At 36.9% G+C, this 19,562-nt stretch overlaps 1 protein-coding gene across 2 annotated transcripts in view; it reads left to right on the forward strand.

Annotated features, from left to right (window-relative positions):
* LOC115214118 (probable protein S-acyltransferase 23) overlaps nucleotides 1-19,562 on the forward strand; it is a 246,604-nt gene that overhangs the window by 225,183 nt on the left and 1,859 nt on the right. For both annotated transcript variants that reach the window (XM_029783180.2, XM_036504612.1), the window contains 3 exons: nucleotides 4,392-4,544; nucleotides 17,760-17,932; nucleotides 19,295-19,460. In XM_029783180.2, coding sequence (XP_029639040.1) covers nucleotides 4,392-4,544; nucleotides 17,760-17,932; nucleotides 19,295-19,460 — 492 coding nt within the window. The remainder of the gene's footprint in view (nucleotides 1-4,391; nucleotides 4,545-17,759; nucleotides 17,933-19,294; nucleotides 19,461-19,562) is intronic.

The following is a 19,562-nucleotide window of genomic DNA, read 5'->3' on the forward strand; positions in this document are numbered from 1 at the left end:
TAAGCTGCTTTATTTAACGCTTAAAATATCTATCTACCTAGGTCTGTCTTTCCTTCTATTACACAAAATCATATTTTTAACAATATTCATATATAGATTTGAACCTCCAGTCATAATTTGTATGCAAGAATCATTCTGTTTAAACAGCAGCTTTAATAATAAACAAAGTCATTCGTTATACTAAATCCCTCCCAGTTCTTGATTATTTTCAAAATTAATTGAAAAACATAGGCAGTGTGTTTCAATAGAAATATGGTTGTGAAAGGGTTAGAAAGAAATTAAAAGCTAAGACAGCCAGAAGAATTTTTCTGCAACTATCTTTATTTGTAGAATAAAAATAGTTGGTTACATAGGCTTTTTTTTTTTAGTTTGTTTGTTTCATTTTTGTTTTTACTTTATTATTATCATCATCATCATCATCATCATGGTTGGGTTTTGGGTTTTTTCTTTGTATTTTCTTATGAAATCTCCCACAGATCTTTATACTTAATCTCAGAAGCAGTACTGTGATTATGCATGGTGTTTTTGTGTCAAGCTAAAGTTAGAGCATCTGTACTTTAATGATATCACAGTTGTTAAACAAAATATATAAAAAATATATGCATATCTGTATATTCGTGTGTGTGTGTGTGTGTGTGTGTGTGTGTGTGTGTATGTATGTGTGCATGTGTGTGTGATGGTTGTAAATGTTAAAAGAATGATTGTATCAATGTGTATGTATGTATATATGTGTGTATGTATATATGTGTGTGTGTGTATGTATATATATGTGCATATATATAAATATATATGTGCATGTATATATATATGTGTGTGTGTGTGTATGTATATTTGTGTGTTTGTATGTGTGTGTGTATGAAGGCATATACGTGAACAAACATCTATATGCATTTTGTATACATGTGTTTTCACATACATATGGATATATGCATGTATGAAAATGTAACATCCCACACTGCTATTTAAATTTCTTTCTGTATAAATATATGTGATCAATGCCAGGGCCGCCTGACTGGCTCCTGTGCCAGTGGAACATAAAAGCCACCTTCTGAACGTGGTCTATACCAGTGGCCCCTGACAGGCTCCTGTGCCAGTGGCACGTAAAAAGCACTATCCGAACATGATCAGTGCCAGGGCCGCCTGGTTGGCTCCTGTGCTGGTGGCACATAAAAAGCACCCACTACACTCTTGGAGTGGTTGGTGTTAGGAAGGGTATCCAACCATAGAAACCTTGCCAGATCAGATTGGAATCTGGTGCAGCTGCTGGCTTTCCAGACCTCAGTCAATCCATCCAATCCATGGCAGCATGAAAAACGGTCATTAAATAATAATGATGGTGATGATGATGACTACAGCGACGACATCGACAATGATTTGTGTTTTGTGTGTGTGTGTGTGTTTGTGTGTGTGTGTGTGTGTGTGTGTGTGTGTGTGCATCTCAAGATGTCAAATTTTACTTTACTGCTTATACATATAACATGTATGGACATCTCATGAATGTATGCATATGCACATGTATGTGTGTGTGAGTAAGTGTATGTGTGAGTGTGTGCGATTTTGATGAAGAATTTTACATTACTGAATATTTATTCACATAAGTGTGTGGACACGCATACACTTGTGTGTGTATGTGTGCATGTGTTTATAGCCGCAAGCATGAATATGTTTGAGAATGCAAAATGTTATATTACTATTCATATGGGTATGCATGTGTGTGTTTTTGTGAGTGTGTGTGTGTGTGCATGAGAGAGTGGAGTGTTGATATGTGTATGTATGTGTGTGTTTGTGTGTGTGTGTTTGAGGATGAAAAATGTATTACTATTTGCATGTGTGTGTGTACACATGTGTATATGTGTTTATGTATTTGCAAATGCAAAATGTTATATTTTTGTTTATATGGGGATACATCTGTGTGTGTGTGGTGTGTGTGTGTGTGAGTGTCTGTGTGTGTTCATGCAAAGTTTTTACAATCACTGAGATTTTCTGTAAATCAGCACAGCTTTTCAAACAGAAGTGAAGTGCAGACTGAAGTGTTGGGTTAAAAATACTTCACATTGTACATGCAGGCATGCTGATCGGATTGATCAGGCAGATCTTAAAAAGGAGCTATTAGTAGGTTCCAGATTTGGCCTGATTAAAATATAGTGTTAGATACACACACACACACACACACATGGATACCCATATAAATTCACATGTATTCATATAAATCATCATCATCATCATCATCATTTAACGTCCACTTTCCATGCTGGAATAGATTGGATGGTTTGATTAAAAACTGGTAAGCCAGGGGTCTGCACCAGGTTCTGATCTGATTTGGCAAGGTTTCTACAGCTGGATGCCCTTCCTAATGCCAACCACTCTAAGAGTGTAGTGAGTACTTTTTACATGCCACCAGCATGGGCACCATTGACAATGGTGTTAGCCACGACTGGTCTCACTTGACTTGACAGGTCTGCACAAACACAGTACATCACCAAAAGTCTTGGTCACCTGTCACTGCCTCTGAAGCCCAATGCTCAAATGGTGCTTTTTACATGCCACCAGCATGGGTGCCAGTCAGACACCACTAGGATCAGCCACAACTACAATTTCACTCAGTTCGACAGGTTTTCACAAGCGCAGCATATTGCCCAACGATTGAAGGGTGCTTTTAACAGGCCAGTTATGCAACACTGGCATTGGCCACAACTATGATATCACTTAGCTTAACAATTCTTCTCAAGCACGGCATATCTCCATTGGTCTCAGTCACTTGTCATTGCCTCTGTGAGGCCCAATATTCAAAGATCATGCTTTACCACTTCGTGCCATGTCTTCCTGAGTCTACCTCTTCCACAGATTCCCTCCACTGTTAGAGGTGCGACACTTCTTCACACAGTTGTCCTCATCCATATGCATCACATGACCATACCAATGCAGTCATTTCTCTTGCACACCATATCTGATGCCCCTTATGCTCAGCTTTTCTCTCAGGATGCTTACACTCTGTTATGCATACACGTTGACATTACACATCCAGTGGAGCATACTAGCTTCATTTCTTACAAGTTTACGCATGTTCTCAGCAGTCACAGCCCATGCTTCACTGCCGTGTAGCATAGCTGTTTGCACACAGGCATCATACAGTCTGCCTTTCTCACTGAGCGAGAGACCCTTTGTTACCAGCAGAGGTAGGAGCTCTCTGAATTTTGCCCAGCTTATTCTTATTCTAGCAGCTATGCTCTCAGAGCATTCACCCACACTTGCTCACTTAAATAATGGAAGCTATCAACTACTTCTAGTTTTCCCCTCTGGCATGTGATTGAATCTATTTTCTGTACATTTTTGGTGTTTTTGTGCCTGTGCACCTTCCACACACAAAGACTTTCTTCCCTGTTAACTTTCCTCTGATATTGCTGCACCTCTTATGTGTCCGTACCTTACACCAGGTACATCTTATGGAGTGACTATCTTCCCTGTTAACTTTCCTCTGATATTGCTGCACCTCTTATGTGTCCGTACCTTACACCAGGTACATCTTATGGAGTTTCTACCTATGCCTTTTCTACAGATTGAGCAGGGCCATCTACTTGAAGGGACTTATGATTTGTCTGCCTTTCTACTTACTAAGACTTTGGTTTTTGCTAGTTTAACTCTCAGGCCCTTCAATTCTAGACTATGCTTCCACACCTGAAACTTCTTCTAATTCTGGTAGTGATTCAGCTATAAGAGCAAGGTCATCGGCATAGAGAAGCTCCCAGGAGCAGCCTGTTTTTAATTCCTCTGTTATCCCCTGAAGGACTATGATGAACAAAAGGGGGCTAAGAACTGATCCTTGGTAAATCCCTACTTGTACCCTGAATTCTTTGCTATACTCGTCAACCCTCACCTTACTGACAGCATCCCTGTACATGGCTTGTACAGTTCTCGCCAACCACTTATATATCCCTAGTTTCTGCATTGATCACCAGATAATGGATCAGGGGACCTTGTCAAAGGCGTTCTCCATGTTAACAAAAGAGGTTTATCTTCGGCTTGGTATTTCTCCTGCAGAAATATAGCATCAGTGGTGCTTCTCTCTGGTACAAACCTAAACTGCATCTCATCTAAACTCACTTTCTCTATAATTAGTTGGGCCATGATCCTCTCCATGACTTTCATCACCTGATCCAACAATTTGATACCTCTGTAATTATGTCTAAGGTGTCACCTTTACCTTTGTAGCAGTTGCTATGGGGCTACTACACCAGTCATTGGGTACAACTCCTTCATGTATCACCTGATTAACTATACAGGTGACTAGACCATAGCCTACACCACCGGATATTTCTTCAGTGAAAGAGATGTTTTTTTTTAATCTATAGATCAGCATGCTAATCTTGTGTTTTACCATTCTCTCATTTCAGTGCTTACCACAGACATTTTACGAGCTGCAAACTCTTCATATAATATTCATTGGTGTCAATGTAGTGATGTGGATATGCCTGTTTCATGCCAGTCGCACTGAGCCTGGTTTCTTGGAAAGGAATGTCCCGGAATACCACCAAGCTATTAAACAGGTTAGATTTCATCATTTTCTCTGTGTGTGTTTGTTGTCTTTATCTTTTATCCTTTACTTATTTCAGTTGTTGGACTGTGGCCATGCTGGGGTCCTACTTTAAAGGATTTAGTCAATCAACCCTATAACTTAATTTTTTAAGCCTGGTATTTATTCTATCAATATCTTTCGCCAAACCGCTAAGTTAGGGGACATAAACACATCAACACTGGTTATCAAACAGTGGGGACTTATTTCAGTTTCCAACTGCCAAATTTACTCACAAGCTTTTGGGGCTATAGGAGAAGACACTTGCCCGAGGTGCCACACTCTCAGATTGAACCTAAAGCTACATGATTAGAAACCAAACTTCTTAACCTCACAGCCATGCCTGTGCTTTGTTTCTTATCAATTCTGCAGGATTAATTTTAAAAAAAGATAAGATATTGAATGATGTATATCAGATTTGTGTAACAGGAGCAGTGAATAGGTGGTAACTGTGAAAGTTGTCAAGATCTGATACAAAGGGAAAAATTTACAGACCTATCCAACCCTTACCAATCAAATTAGATGAATAATGATATAATGAAAATTAATTTCATTTCTATTTTTACTTCAAATTCTCTCATCTACTATTTTAATAACATCGTTTCTCATTGAATCATAGCCATAGAATGCAAAAATGGGGTAAAAAAAGAAAAAAAGCTAGGCAAACCTTCATATCTTTGTCATTTTATATATATTTATAATTCTTATCTTTTCACCCAATTCTTTTGCCTGTCAGGCAAAACTGTTCTTTTAATCAAGAAGCAAAATGAATGCCACAATGTTATATCAATTATGAAACTTCATTCATCAAGTTTGGTTTTGAATGAGAGAGAGGGAGAGAAGATGTGGGGGAGAGGAACACCTGAAAGATGTATGAAATATAAGTAGAATTATAAGCATTCATTATTCAATGAAGAAGTGAAGAAGGGTGGAGGAGAAAATCAATAAAAATTTAGTTTGTTATTTTGATAGTGCATGCTTCATGAATACATGTTCATATACAGAGTTATATATTTTTGTGTCTATTCATGTTTTGCATGAGAATATGCATACATATAAAGTCATGCATCTACACATATATATATATTTATATATACATACATACACACAGACTCACATACATGTATATGATACACACACACACACACACACATACATGTATATAATACACACACATATTGAGATACCTGGTCCCTTGTTGTACTCAAGAAGACCCATACACTGCAGCAGAAGTGTTGAAGTGTTAAGACTGGGCCTTCTGGTGGTGTTAAGCACTTGCAGCAGTGCCATGTAAACATACCCATGCAGTGCCACAAAAAAGCACCCACCACACTCTGTAAAGTGGTTGGCATTAGGAAGGGCATCCAGCCATAGAAACTATACCAAATCAGATTGGACTCTGGTGCAGCAACTACCCCCACAAGCTTGCTAGCTCTGGTCAAACCATGAAAACTATGCCAGTGTGGACAATGGACAAAGGTGGTGAGCTGGCAGAAACGTTAGCACGCCAGGCGAAATGCTTAGCAGTATTTCATCTGCCACTACATTTTGAGTTCAAATTCCGCCAAAGTTGACTTTGCCTTTCATCCTTTCGGGCTCAATTAAATAATTACCAGTTATGCACTGGGTCGATATAATCGACTTAATCTGTGTGTCTGTCCTTGTTTGTCCCCTCTGTGTGTAGACCCTTGTGGGCAGTAAAGAAATAAGTATGGATAATGGATGTTAAATGATGATGATATATATCTCACTATTGACCAGACTATCAGATGTTGTAAAAGACTGCTGGTCACAGTGCAGTTCCTCACATTGTTTTAGTTTCCAAATGATTCCACCCTCCTCTGGCTAAGTGGGATGGCCAACAGTCCATTGCAGAGCAGGGTTAGCTATTTACAGCTGAGAAGATTTCAACATGAAATGAAATGTTTTGCTGAAGGACACAACACACCACCTGCTTGAGAATTGAAACCTTGATGCCATGATCATGAGTACATCACCCTTACCACTAGGCCATGTGTCATCACACACGTGTGTGTGTGTATATATATATATATATATATATATATATATTATATATATATATATATATATATATAATATATATATATATATATATATATATATATAATATATATATTATATATATATATATATTATATTATATAAAATATATAATACATAATGTGTGTGTGAAGGCCCATGGTTCAGTAGTTAGAGAGTGTCAGGCTCACAATTATGAGGTAATGAGTTCCATCCTGGATTGGGCTATATATGTATATACATACATACATACATACATATATATGTATATATATTATATATATATATATATATATATATATATATATATAATATATATATATATATATATATAGGGAGAATTTGCAAAAAAGCAGAAGACGAAGACAGGTGGTGTAGACAACAAACAGATGTATTATTTTAGCACTCAGGTAGTGAAAAAGTCTTTATATATACATATATATACATATGATATAGTTGCAGATATAGCTGTGTCATTAAGACGTAGCAGTCCACTTAACAACATGGTTTCAAGTTCAACCTCACTATACAGCATCTTGGAAATGTGTCTTCCATTATAGCCTCAAGTGTTGGTCAGTAGGAAAGATGAGGAGGCCCAGAATGTGTGTCTGCAATGTTTCTGCCTGCTATACCCACTCACAAGGCACTAGTCAGCTTGTAGCTACAGTATTGGACTTTTGCACAAGAAGCCATGCAATGGGACTGAACCAGAAACCATGTGGTGCCAAGGCTGAAAATTTCTTTTTTACAAAAATCAAATAAAATTAACTTCTAATGAAGTTATTTGTCAATGTAGCATTGTAGTATTCCAAAACAAAACAAAAAGTACATATCTACACTGTTCCATCTTTTTCAATCACTGGTTGTGTTGCATTGATATGGAGAAGAACAGATTTAATTAGCTAAAATGGGATTGCTATCACATGGAGAAATTAATTTGTTGGAGGTAAAAAAATAGAACCGATAATTTTATTTATAACATAGCATTTGTCATTCTATAAAGTTATAAAGTATATAAACATGCATATGTACATACATACATACATACTTATACTCATATTTTGAGTTTTATTTTTTCCTGTTTACATCGTCATACCTATATATATATATATATATATATATATATATATAATATATATATATATGTTGTGTGTGTGTGTATGTGTGTGTATGTACATATGTGTGTGTATATATATATATATGTATAGTGGAAGTGCAATGACCCAGTGGTTAGGGCAGCAAACTTGCAGTCGCAGGATCACGGTTTCAATTCCCAGACTGGGTGTTGTGATTGTTTATTGAATGAAAACACCTAAAGTTCCATGAGGCTCCAACAGTACTCTTTCACCACAGCTTTCTCTTTCTCTTTCTTCCTGTTTCTGTTGTACCTGTATTTTAAAGGGGGTCAGCCTTGTCACACTCTGTGTCACTCTGAATCTCCCCGAGAACTATGTTAAGGGTACACGTGTCTGTGGAGTGCTCAGCCACTTGCACGTTAATTTCACAAGCAGGGTGTTCCATTGATCAGATCAACTGGAACCCTTGTCGTCATTACCAACGGACTGCCACGAGATGTATGTATGTATGTATATATTCACATTTTAATATATATATGTGTGCATGTGTATATCTATAAATGAATATATGTATAAATGTATATATTCTACAGAGTACTCTCTTGTTTTCTTGTTCATACAATTCTTTGTCGTACAGCATACATACATATATGCATACTCTCATACATGCATACACATACATGCATGCATATGTGCACACACTCATATGCTGACATATATATATATATATAATATATATATATATATATATAGATAGATAGATAGATAGATAGATAGATCCATATATATATGCATGCATATATATATAAATATATATATATATGCATACATATATATATATATATAGAGAGAGAGAGAGATAGATAGATAGATAGATAGAGATAGATAGATAGATATAGATATATGTATAGATAGATAGATAGATCGACAGACAGACAGGTAGAAGGAAAATGTACATGAAAAGATAAGTGTGCATGTGTGTTTGAGAGAGAAAGAAAATGGTGGAGAGAATGAGAGAGAAATGGTAAGAACAACATTGATGGAAGTAAATTGGTATGGCTGCAGATTCCTGAACAAAGACAATATTTAATCACAACTCAAAGCTGCAGATTATTAGCCTTTCGTTGTCCTCATCATCATCTTACATCAGTTTTTCCAAGTTTGCATGTCCTGGACAGGTGTCTCAGCACTTGCCATAGCCCCTAATCATCTCCCTCATGAATTACAATTCAGCCTCTTGAAATCAGCCTTCCTCCATTTATTCCCCTATCTTCCTCTTCCTTCCTCTTCTGCAGGCTCTTTCTACTTGGATCTCTTGGCACTCCTTCACCCAACTATCATCCTCCTTTCACACATCAAAACAATCTACTCTCTTGCACATTACATCTAATTCCTCTTATTCCAAGTTTTTCTCTCAGTTCATTTGCACCCCATCAATATGATTGGATTGGATTGGATTGGATTGTTTCTGTTCATTATACTTCAAGACGAAGGCCTTGGTACATTCTCTCCACCAACCATGGTCTGGTGCGGGGATCATAAATTTGAGCTTGAGATCAAACTGGTTTGATGAACCTACTCTGTCACACTGGCTCAATATGGCTTGGCTGAGAGATGCAGTTTTTCTCCCTTTTTTTTTTATACTCTTACCCAGTAGTCAATTGCATTGACACCAGTATTCAACTGGTACTTGTTTTATCAAAAGAATGAAAGGCAAAGTCAATGGAATTTGAACTCAGAACATAAGGACAGGCAAAATACCACCAAACATTTCACCCAACATGTTAATGATTCTGCCGGCTCACTGCCTTGCCTCATCAATTATGTACACTAAAACTACATATTCAGCAAAGCATGTTTGCTTCATTTCTCTCCAGCCATCTCAGTCCTCCACATTCAACATCCATATTTTGTGATTCTCTGTTAAAGGTGTATGTTGTGTTTTGAACAAAACTTTTCATTTCGCATTGCTCAAGTTCACTCAGCTAGAAATGAGTTCCATAGCTAGGGAGTCAACCCTACAATGTTCAGGGGGATGGCTGTGGTCCCAGTCAATTATATGCCATGGAATCTGGATTAAGTTCTGACCAGATGAATCCTAGGGTTCGTGGCAGACCTGTGATAATAAAACAGTTAATCAGGACTGATCTGAGCTTAAACAATAATCTGGAGGGTAAGGTGGTCTTATTGATTATCAATCTATTCAAGTGACTCTATAAAAAGCTGTTGCCTTCCTCAATAATATCAGAAAGGAGTGCTTTCAACTATTCCCAGTAACTCTTTTTTCTCTTGCTGGTCCCTTTTGTACAGCAACAACAACAACTTTGTAGAGGTCATGCTAATGAGGTAGCCCCATGTGGTAGCTTGCCTTGCTTGGAATAGTAGTTAAATTCTCTTTACACTGCTTTCTTCATGAAGGACACATTGAATATAATGTAGTGCTCGATACACTTTGAAAATGTAACAAAATAAGAGATAGGATCATTATGACTATGATGTCTATTTGATCAGGACTGACCTGGGGTTAAACAACTACAACAACATGAACCTATTTAGGATCAAGGATAGATTCATGGTACCTACATAAATCCATTCAAGTAACACAGTAAGGGCTGATGCCTTCCTTAACCCTTTTGTTACCAACCCGGCTGAAACTGGCTCTGGCTCTGTAGTACAAATGTCTTGTTTTCATTAAGTTTTGAATTAAAATCTTCCACCAAACCTTAGTCACAATTTATGTTCCTAACACTAGCTGAATGATAACTAAGTTATTTTACTAAATTCTTTGTTATATTTATAATTAATGGAAAGAAACACAGAGCATCTCAAAATAAATACAGTAACGAAAGGGTTAATGATGTCATAAAGAAATAGCTTCAACTATTCCCAACAGCTCACTCTCTCCATTGTCATTGCTTACATAACACAGCAACAACAGCTGTTTTCTGAACCCTTTACTGCAACATTCTGTATTTTTTGCTGCACAGTATCAGTGCATAATTCGAAGCAAGGTGGGTGGGTGGGGTTGGAATATTTGTCATCTTTGTGCTTCACATCTGATTCAGAAGTTGTCTTTCAATCCAAGCAACACAAAACAAAACCATCTACAGGAATAGACCACCTATTTCCAGTGAACCATGTCCACAGCTGTTGATAGAATTTATAATAATCACTACTGCACATATAACGATTCCAGTTCTGTTATTAGTGTTTTAACCCTTTCACAGTTTCCGCTGTTTTTTGGTAGCACTGCGTAATGGGTGGCTAAACATTTATATATATTTTAAGCATAGCCACAGCTTTATGTGCTTGCTCTTACATACAAGTTCATAGTTGCTAATGATGCTATGTAATGCATACTAGCTAGCTCTCTCAAGTTCAGTTACATTTCATAATATCCAGTACATACAATATACTGTTAGTAATACATTATGTAGCACATACTCACCATCTCTTTCAAGTCCAAACTGCTAAAATACATACAAATATTGTAGGTATTACATTATGCAATAACTGCAGGCATTGTATAGCCAAATGGCTTACGACTTTGCTTCACAACCAGAAGGTTTGGGGTTTGATTCCATAATGTGACACTTTGGACAAATATCATTTTATATAGCTTTGGGTAAACCCGTTATGGGTAAAATTTCATATACATGTATCATACAATCTTCCTTTCATTCAGAGAGAGACCTTTGCTTGCCAACAGAAGTAAAAGCTCTCTAAATTTTCACCATCCTATTCTTATTCTAGCAATTCTAGGGATTTTCTGTGCATCCTCCCCCACAGCTAGTTAAGTTCCCTAGGTAACAGAAATTATCCAATACCTCTAAAGAGCCTCTGGAGCATTTGAGAAAATCAGTTTCTAAATGTCTGTATTTTTTTTTATAGTTTCTGTGCATCTTCAACAAACAAACACTACCTTCTCTGATAACCCAATTATTCCACTGAATCACTGTGTCCGTAGCTTGCAATGCATACACCTTATGGAATTCCTGACTACACCTTTCCTACATATCGAGCAGAGCTATTTACTTGATGTGGGGTGGGGAAGAAATTTGCTTCCCAACTACATGGTTCCAGGTTCAGTCCCACTGTGTGGCACTTTGGGCAAGTGTCTTCTATTGTGGCTTTGCGTCAACCAAAGCCTTGATTCTGCCAACTCAAATAATAATAATAATCCCTTCTGTTATAGGCACAAGGCCTGAAATTTTGCTGGAGGGCATTAGTCAATTACAGTGACCCCAGCGCTCAACTATAACTTTTTTTTAGCAACCTAGAAAGGATGAAAGGCAAAGTTAACCTCGGCGGAATTCGAACTCAGAATGCTGAGTATTTTGTCCGGCGCAGTAGCGATTCTGCCAATTTGCTACAGTAGTAGTAGTAGGAGTAGGAGGAGTAAATAATTAAATAAATTTGTGATATAAATGCATTAAAATTAAGGACGCGGTAGTCGCGGAGTGTGCAGAGTTATGATAATGATTTGGAAGACTCTGTATGATCATGGACTGCTACACAATTAGGACATCGAATCTTGCCATTGCCAGTGTACTGTAACAAGAAGGAGAGATGCTCTACTTGCTTCATTTACACACACACACACACACACACACCACGTGGAAAGTTAAAAATAATGTAGACTCTGTTTTTAAATTGAAAGGAATGATGCAGTTTGGTGGAGAAATTAGGCCAGTATCCCGGGGATACTTACAATTTATTGATGTGTATGTGTATATATAGATGCATATAGATAGATAGACAGACAGACAGACAGACACACGCACAGGCTGATAACCCCCCCCCATATATATATATATATATATATATATATAGGTGAGAAAAAATGAGTTAAGAAAGTACATATTGAAGATGCAAAGCAAGATTTTGTGAGAAGCTATAGGCAGATAGACATTGAGATTCTTGTTCTGCTGGAGTTTAGCATTATGATGGGTTAATGGTACTTAAGTCTGTGATTAAACATAGCCTTCAAATCCTCACACACACATACTCTCTCTCTCTCTCTTTCTCTTTCTCTCTTCATTTTTTTTCTCCTTCTCTTACACTTTCTCTCACTTACAACTGTATATAAATTATTGCAAACCTTAATCTATGTCTAAAAATGGAACCAGCAGATTTAGCCCAATTATTTACATTATGAAAAAGGAAAAATGAATGGGGTTGGGTAAAAGAGATCCATTTTTTTTTTATTTTTTGACCTTTCATTGAACATGCCATTTACTGTTGTTATTGATCTTCTTCTCCTTCTTCTTCTTCTTCTTCTTCTTCTTCTTCTTCTTCTTCTTCTTCTTCTTCTTCTCCGTCTTCTCCTTCTTCTCCTTCTCCTTCTTCTTCTCCTTCTCCTTCTTCTTCTCCTTCTTCTTTTTCATCTTCTTCTTATTCTTCTTCTCCTTCTTCTTCTTCTTCTCCTTCTTCTTCTCCTTCTCCTTCTTCTTCTTCCTCTGGTGATATTTAGCAAATACAATTTTTTTGATTTTGAATTTTATCTTGCAGTATCAAATTATATTAGTTAGGTTTATGATGTTTTACAAAAAAAATAATAACGACAAATGGAGCACAATCTCTGATATTGCACTACTTGTCACGGGTTTTGTGTTCATATGTTACACTTGAAAGCGAATCAAAAATTGTTGCTTCTGACAGAATCATAAATCGAAAAAAATGTTTTCCATTTGCAAAAAAGTGAACGAGTTTTCCTAAAGTGAATGTTTTATTGTAGATTCTTAATACAAAATATAAATGGATTTAATATCTTTCAGTAATTTCTTCATACAGGAACAGGCGTATCCTTGTAGTAAGAAGTTTGCTTCCCAACCACATGCTTTCAGGTTCAGTCCCACTGTGTGGCACCTTGAGCAAGTGTCTTCTTATAACCTAGGGTTGAATGGATTTGGTAGACAGAAACTGAAAGAAGCTCATCATGTGTGTGTGTGTAGTCAAGGTAGTTGTTTATCCTCCATCACCATCTGACAACTGTTGCTGGTGTGTTTACATCCCTGTAACTTAGCAGTTTGGCAAAAGTTACTTATAGAATAAGTACCAGGCTTATTGACTCTATTATTGTTTAGTGTAACAATTTAAAAATGATAACAGAATCAATAATATAAGTGATTGCAGGCCCAAAAAAGCATTAAGTAGCTGAAGGAAATAACAGCCAAAAGTCTTATTTATTTAAAAATAATTTTTTTTTAAATATACAATACAGTACTGTTTCTACTTTGCGGATTTTCACCTGTCATGGGGGGTTTTGGAACGTAACATCCATAATAGTTGAAGGATTACTGTATTCTTTCACAGTATTGCAAATTTTTTCACTACAAATTTCATTCTCACCTGACATTTAACTCTGTTGCTAGCATAACTCTACTGAAATACACTACCTTTGCTTCAATATATTTTGTAAATAACGAAGAATTCAATAAAATAACTTTGTCATTGTTAAACTGGTGTTTGGAACATAAGTCAACATGAAACCTAAAGCAAGGAGTTTGTATCATAGAACCTGGTTTCTGATGGGTTGGTATCAAAAGAATTAAACAACAACATCCACTAGGAAACAAAACTGAAAATGTGAAGCAGCAGGAAAAAGAATTGGAGAATATAAGCAAAAGGTGAGAAAAGGTTAAAGAGAGAAAAAAAGAGAAATCATAAGATGAAAATCAATGAATATGAAGAAGCAATATGGCCAAGTGTGAAAATGCTGGCTACTTAGGGTATCAAAGAGAAAAATCAACAGATATGGAGAAAACATGGGCACTGAACAGTCAGCTGATTATACGTATCATCAACAGGAGGAGAGAGAGAGAGAGTGGAGAGAGAAATTCAATGAAATAATGGGAACACAGAACAGCAAGCAGAATATAAGGAATGACTTGAAGAAAGGAATTGAGTATGATGAGAAAATACAAAGAATGGTTGCTTAATTTAAGAAGTGTTCAAAGAGAAAAGGCATTATCAGAGATTATTTGGAGCTTCTATCATACCACAACAGAATTAACAACTTGCAGTTGAACCATACAGCATCAGAGAAATGGACAGCACCTTTCTCTTCATTGTTGCTCTTTGTGATTCAGAAATGAACCTCTAAACAATTGCCATAACATTAAAAGTACATTCCCTCTGCTGCAGTTTTATCCTGATGAGCAAAAACTACTTTTTGATGAGAAACTTAATGATTTCAGGAAAATATCCAGAATTATTACTGTGCAGTTTCTTGTGTTCCATTTGGTGTAAAAATTGTTTCACCGCAAGAAAAAAAAACTTTATTGTTTTAAAATCTACAGATAGACATGTCATCCTCCTTCTCTGTTCATGGAAAATTATTACCCAGTATACAGTCAACTTTACATTATTGAAGCTAATGAAGCTTTTACATTACAGAATAGAAGAACCTCAAAATTTAGAATGTTCATCTAATGTAACAAACACAATACAAGGAATTATGGTTTTTCACACCTTGTGCATTTAACTCTATGCAAATATGTATTTGGGAGAGCTGTAAGGACAGGCACATACAGTTAGGGAAAATACAGTTCCCTATAAATATGAACTGCACTTCAGATGGAGCTCCTAATATCAGGTACAATTTTCCTACAAGTAATGAAGTCCTTCTCCACCTAGAAAATAGACGTCATTATCATCATCATCATTACCATTTTAATGTCCACCTTTCAGTGTTTTCATGGGTTGGTCAGAGATTATTGAGGTAAATTTTTCTATGGCCAGATGCCCTTCTTGTTGCCAACCCTCACTTGTTTCCAAGCAAGGTAGTATTTCTTGTGGCCAGACATGTTTTTGCAAACTATTGGAAATGAATGACACTGTTTGTCTGACAGTGTCACTCATAACTATCATACAGTGCCAAAACAAGGACACACACACATACATATACACCATAGAGCAAGTTCCTTTCGGTTTCTGATTACCAAATCCATTCAAAAGGCTTTGGTTAGTCCAGCGCTATAATAGAAGATTCTTGCCCTTCATGCTGAAACCAAAAACCTTGTGGCTGGGAAACAAACCCCTTAACCATGTAACCATGCCTGTGCTTATTATAGTTCATAAATCATCCAAGAAAATACATCACCAACAAGGATCTTATATTTATCTTACCATCAAACCTCATTGTGTTACTCTCTTGTTACTCAATGGTGAGCTTGGATGACACAATGATACACAGCATGCTGAAGGACAACCAACCATTGTTCAAAATAAGACATATATGCAAAAGAGTTCTGCTGCTATCATCTCTCACAGAGGTAGCTTCAGTGTCGTTTATGATTTTTCAACAATAGGTACAGGTGTGGCTGAGTGGTAATAAGAAAACTTCAGTATTCACTACCTGTATGTATTTTGTCACAAAGGTGATGACAAACCAAGAATCAATCTGGCAGGAACGTTAGCACCCTGGCAAAATGCTTAATAGTATTTCGTCTGCCGTTATGTTCTGAGTTCAAATTCCGCCGAGGTCAACTTTGCCTTTCATCCTTTCGGGGTCGATAAATTATGTACCAGTTACGCACTGGAGTCGATCTAATCGACTTAATCCCTTTGTCTGTCCTTGTTTGTCCCCTCTATGTTTAGCCCCTTGTGGGCAATAAAGAAGTAAGAATCAATCTCTTTGAATGAGAGCCTTGTGCTTTGTTGGCCCAAGTACAACAGCAACAAAGGAATTGTGTAGCTCTCCAATTCAACCTGTTTCTTTGTCCCACCTTCAATGTTAAAAACTGAGGACAATATGCTCTAAACCATTCTTCAAATTGTGGAAGAGTATTTCCCTACACATTATCTAGACTACCTCTAATTGTTCTTTTGAGCATAAGGAATTTTACTTTCTTTTAGTAATGAATAACTCTTAGAGGCCAGTTCCTCTTTTTGCACTTTTGAATGAAAAGATCTGGCAATATGACACCTGTTTTAGTTACAAACTCTGCCAAACAATTTATATCTTGATTAAGTAGTTCATGGTTAAGATCTGCCTGTCAATGGTTTTTTTTTATTTTATGCGCCCTTTTCAAGCCTAGCCAGGTTCATGGGCCCGGTTTCAATTGCGTATGCGTTTACCCCCAGCTGGATGGGGCACCAGTCCATCACAGCGTTACTCAAGAAACAGGAAGAGAGAGTGAGAGAAAGTTGGAGCAAAAGAGTACAACAGGGGTTGCCACCACCCCCTGCCAGAGCCTCGTGGAGCTTTAGGTGTTTTCACTCAATAAACACAACGCCCGATCTGGGAATCGAAACCGCAATCCTCTGACTGCAAGTTCGCTGCCCTGACCACTGGGCCATTGTGTCTCCAGCCTGTCAATGATGGCTTGAACAAAGTTAAAACTGCTGTCTTTTGTGCTATTTCCTTTGTTTAACAAGTATGCATGGGTGCATTGTTAACCTCAGATTATATGATGCAAATTTGTGTTTTTGGATATTAAATTCTGACTGCTTATACTTGAAAATGTATGTTTGTTTTATTATAGTTTTTTCCTGCTTATTTTTTTTTATTTTTATTTTGCTTATCTTTTTTTGAATTGATTTTTGTAAGTATGAAGATTAAATTACCATTTTCTTTCAGAGAGGCATAGTCAGTGTTACTCCCTTTCTTGTAACTAACTCTCACTGTTCCGCTAGTGGAAGAAGCCATGTTGAAAACAATTGCAAACAACAAAATTTCAGAAAAGAATTAAAAATGATGTTTAAGATAAGCCTTCAGTCTACCTCAGGTAACAAGGTAGACATGTTGACATGCTAGCACTTCCTGTTTGTAAAATTGAAAAAATTATTTTCATCCAGTAAAACTCGTTAATAATCCAAAACTTCTTCGAAAGTTTTAACAATCAAGCACAAAGTCTAATAATAATTCTTTGTTATAAGTTAAATAGAAAAGAAAGAAATGTAGACACAGGAGTTACAGATGTATAGGGATGGAAAAAATCATATAAAAAATGTTGTATACAAACCCTTTATATCTTTATATTTTATTCTTTTCAATTATTTATTTAATTTTTCGAAAGATTCATATCGAAGCAAAAACATTGTTTACCAATTTCTTTCTTTCCTTCCAGGTTGCACATTTTGATGAGTGGAAGCAGGGGAGCAACCCATTGAGCCGTCTGTGTCACACATGTCAAATTGTCAAACCAATGCGTGCAAAACACTGTAGAATTTGTAACCGCTGTGTCCGAGAATTTGATCACCATTGTCCATACATTTACAACTGTGTGGGTTATACGAACAGGTAAATACTCCACAAGAATTGTCTCAATGCTGTTCTTATTTTTTTTCAGTCTCTATACAGTGGTTTTGTTGTTCTTGTTCTTGTTCTTATTTTAGTAGTGTTTTTTTCTTTTTGCCCCACTTTAGCTCTGATCAAATCAAATAGACCTAGGAATCAAATGCACTGTTACCTGTATTTGAGATACATTTACATAACCTAATTTGCCCTTTTATAAGAAGACAAGGTATGATTTGAAGAAAAATCGACTTCTATTTCTAATAGAAACCAGCTAATTGGCTTGTTTTGGAAGTTTGGGGGGATGATAAGTGCAAAATTGTTTTTCATAATTTCTATTTCTTTACAATGTCAGGGCCAGACAGATGTTTCTTTTTGCAAAATTTCAGATTTGCATTTTGACAGAGCAAGTGTTTTCCCGATAAGAATCTCTCTCTGCCACTAACCACTAATCACTGTATACACTTTGTAGTATGTCTGTATAGTTTCTGCACACTCTATTCTATATTCCCCTTATATATGTATATATGATGATGATTTGGTCAGTAGTTCATATATCCAAACAGAAGCACACTCTGAAACATTAGACCAGTAATATTTAGAAGGTTAAGGCAGCGGGCTGGCAGAAACATTAGCACACCGGGCGAAATGCTAAGTGGTATTTCGTCTGTCTTTATGTTCTGAGTTCAAATTCCTCCGAAGTCGACTTTGCCTTTCATCCTTTCAGGGTCGATAAATTAAGTACCAGTTGCACACTGGGGTCGATCTAGTCAACTGGGCCCCTCCCCCCAAATTTCAGGCCTTGTGCCTAGAGTAGAAAAGAATATTTAGAAGGCAGTGAGCTGGGAGAAATGTTAGCACACCGGCAAAATGCTTAGCAGTATTTCATCTGTCTTTATGTTTCTGAGTTCAAATTCTGCTAAGGTCGACTTTGCTTTTCATCCTTTCAGGGTCGATAAATTAAGTACCAGTTGCATACTGGGGTTAATCTAGTCAACTGGGCCCCTCCCCAAAAATTTCAGGCCTTGTGCCTAGAGTAGAAAAGAATATTTAGAAGGTTGTAGTGATATTTAGAAGGCAGTGAGCTGACAGAAATGTTAGCACACCGGCAAAATGCTTAGCAATATTTCGTCAGTCTTTATGTTCTGAGTTCAAATTCTGCCGAGGTTGACTTTGCCTTTCATCCTTTCAGAGTCGATAAATTAAGTACCAGTTGCATACTGGGGTCAATCTAATCAACTGGCCCCCTCCTAAAAAATTCAGGGCCTTTCGACTTGATCAAAGGATGTCAATATTGAAAGAAAACTGCTTAAAACAAACACACTTTCTGCTCTTTCACTAATTCCTTGGTCTGTCTTCTAATTTCAGGGTTTGGTTTTTTGGTTTTGCCAGTTCCATTGCACTGATGTGTGCCATAACCGATTACTTGTGTTACTACATGCTTAAATATCATGAATGGAATTGGCTTGTTGTCATTGGCTTCTGTCAATCTGGTATCTTTACGTTTGTTGCTGGAGTCATCCCCGTCATGACAGTAAGTACTTCACATATCATTTCTCTCTCTCTCTCTCTCTCTCTCTCTCTCTCTCTCTCTCTCTCACTCTCTCTCTCTTTCTTCCTCTCTCTATGTATATGT

This window comes from Octopus sinensis, linkage group LG7 (assembly GCF_006345805.1).
Source record: "Octopus sinensis linkage group LG7, ASM634580v1, whole genome shotgun sequence".
NCBI classification, from domain to species: Eukaryota; Metazoa; Mollusca; class Cephalopoda; order Octopoda; family Octopodidae; genus Octopus; species Octopus sinensis.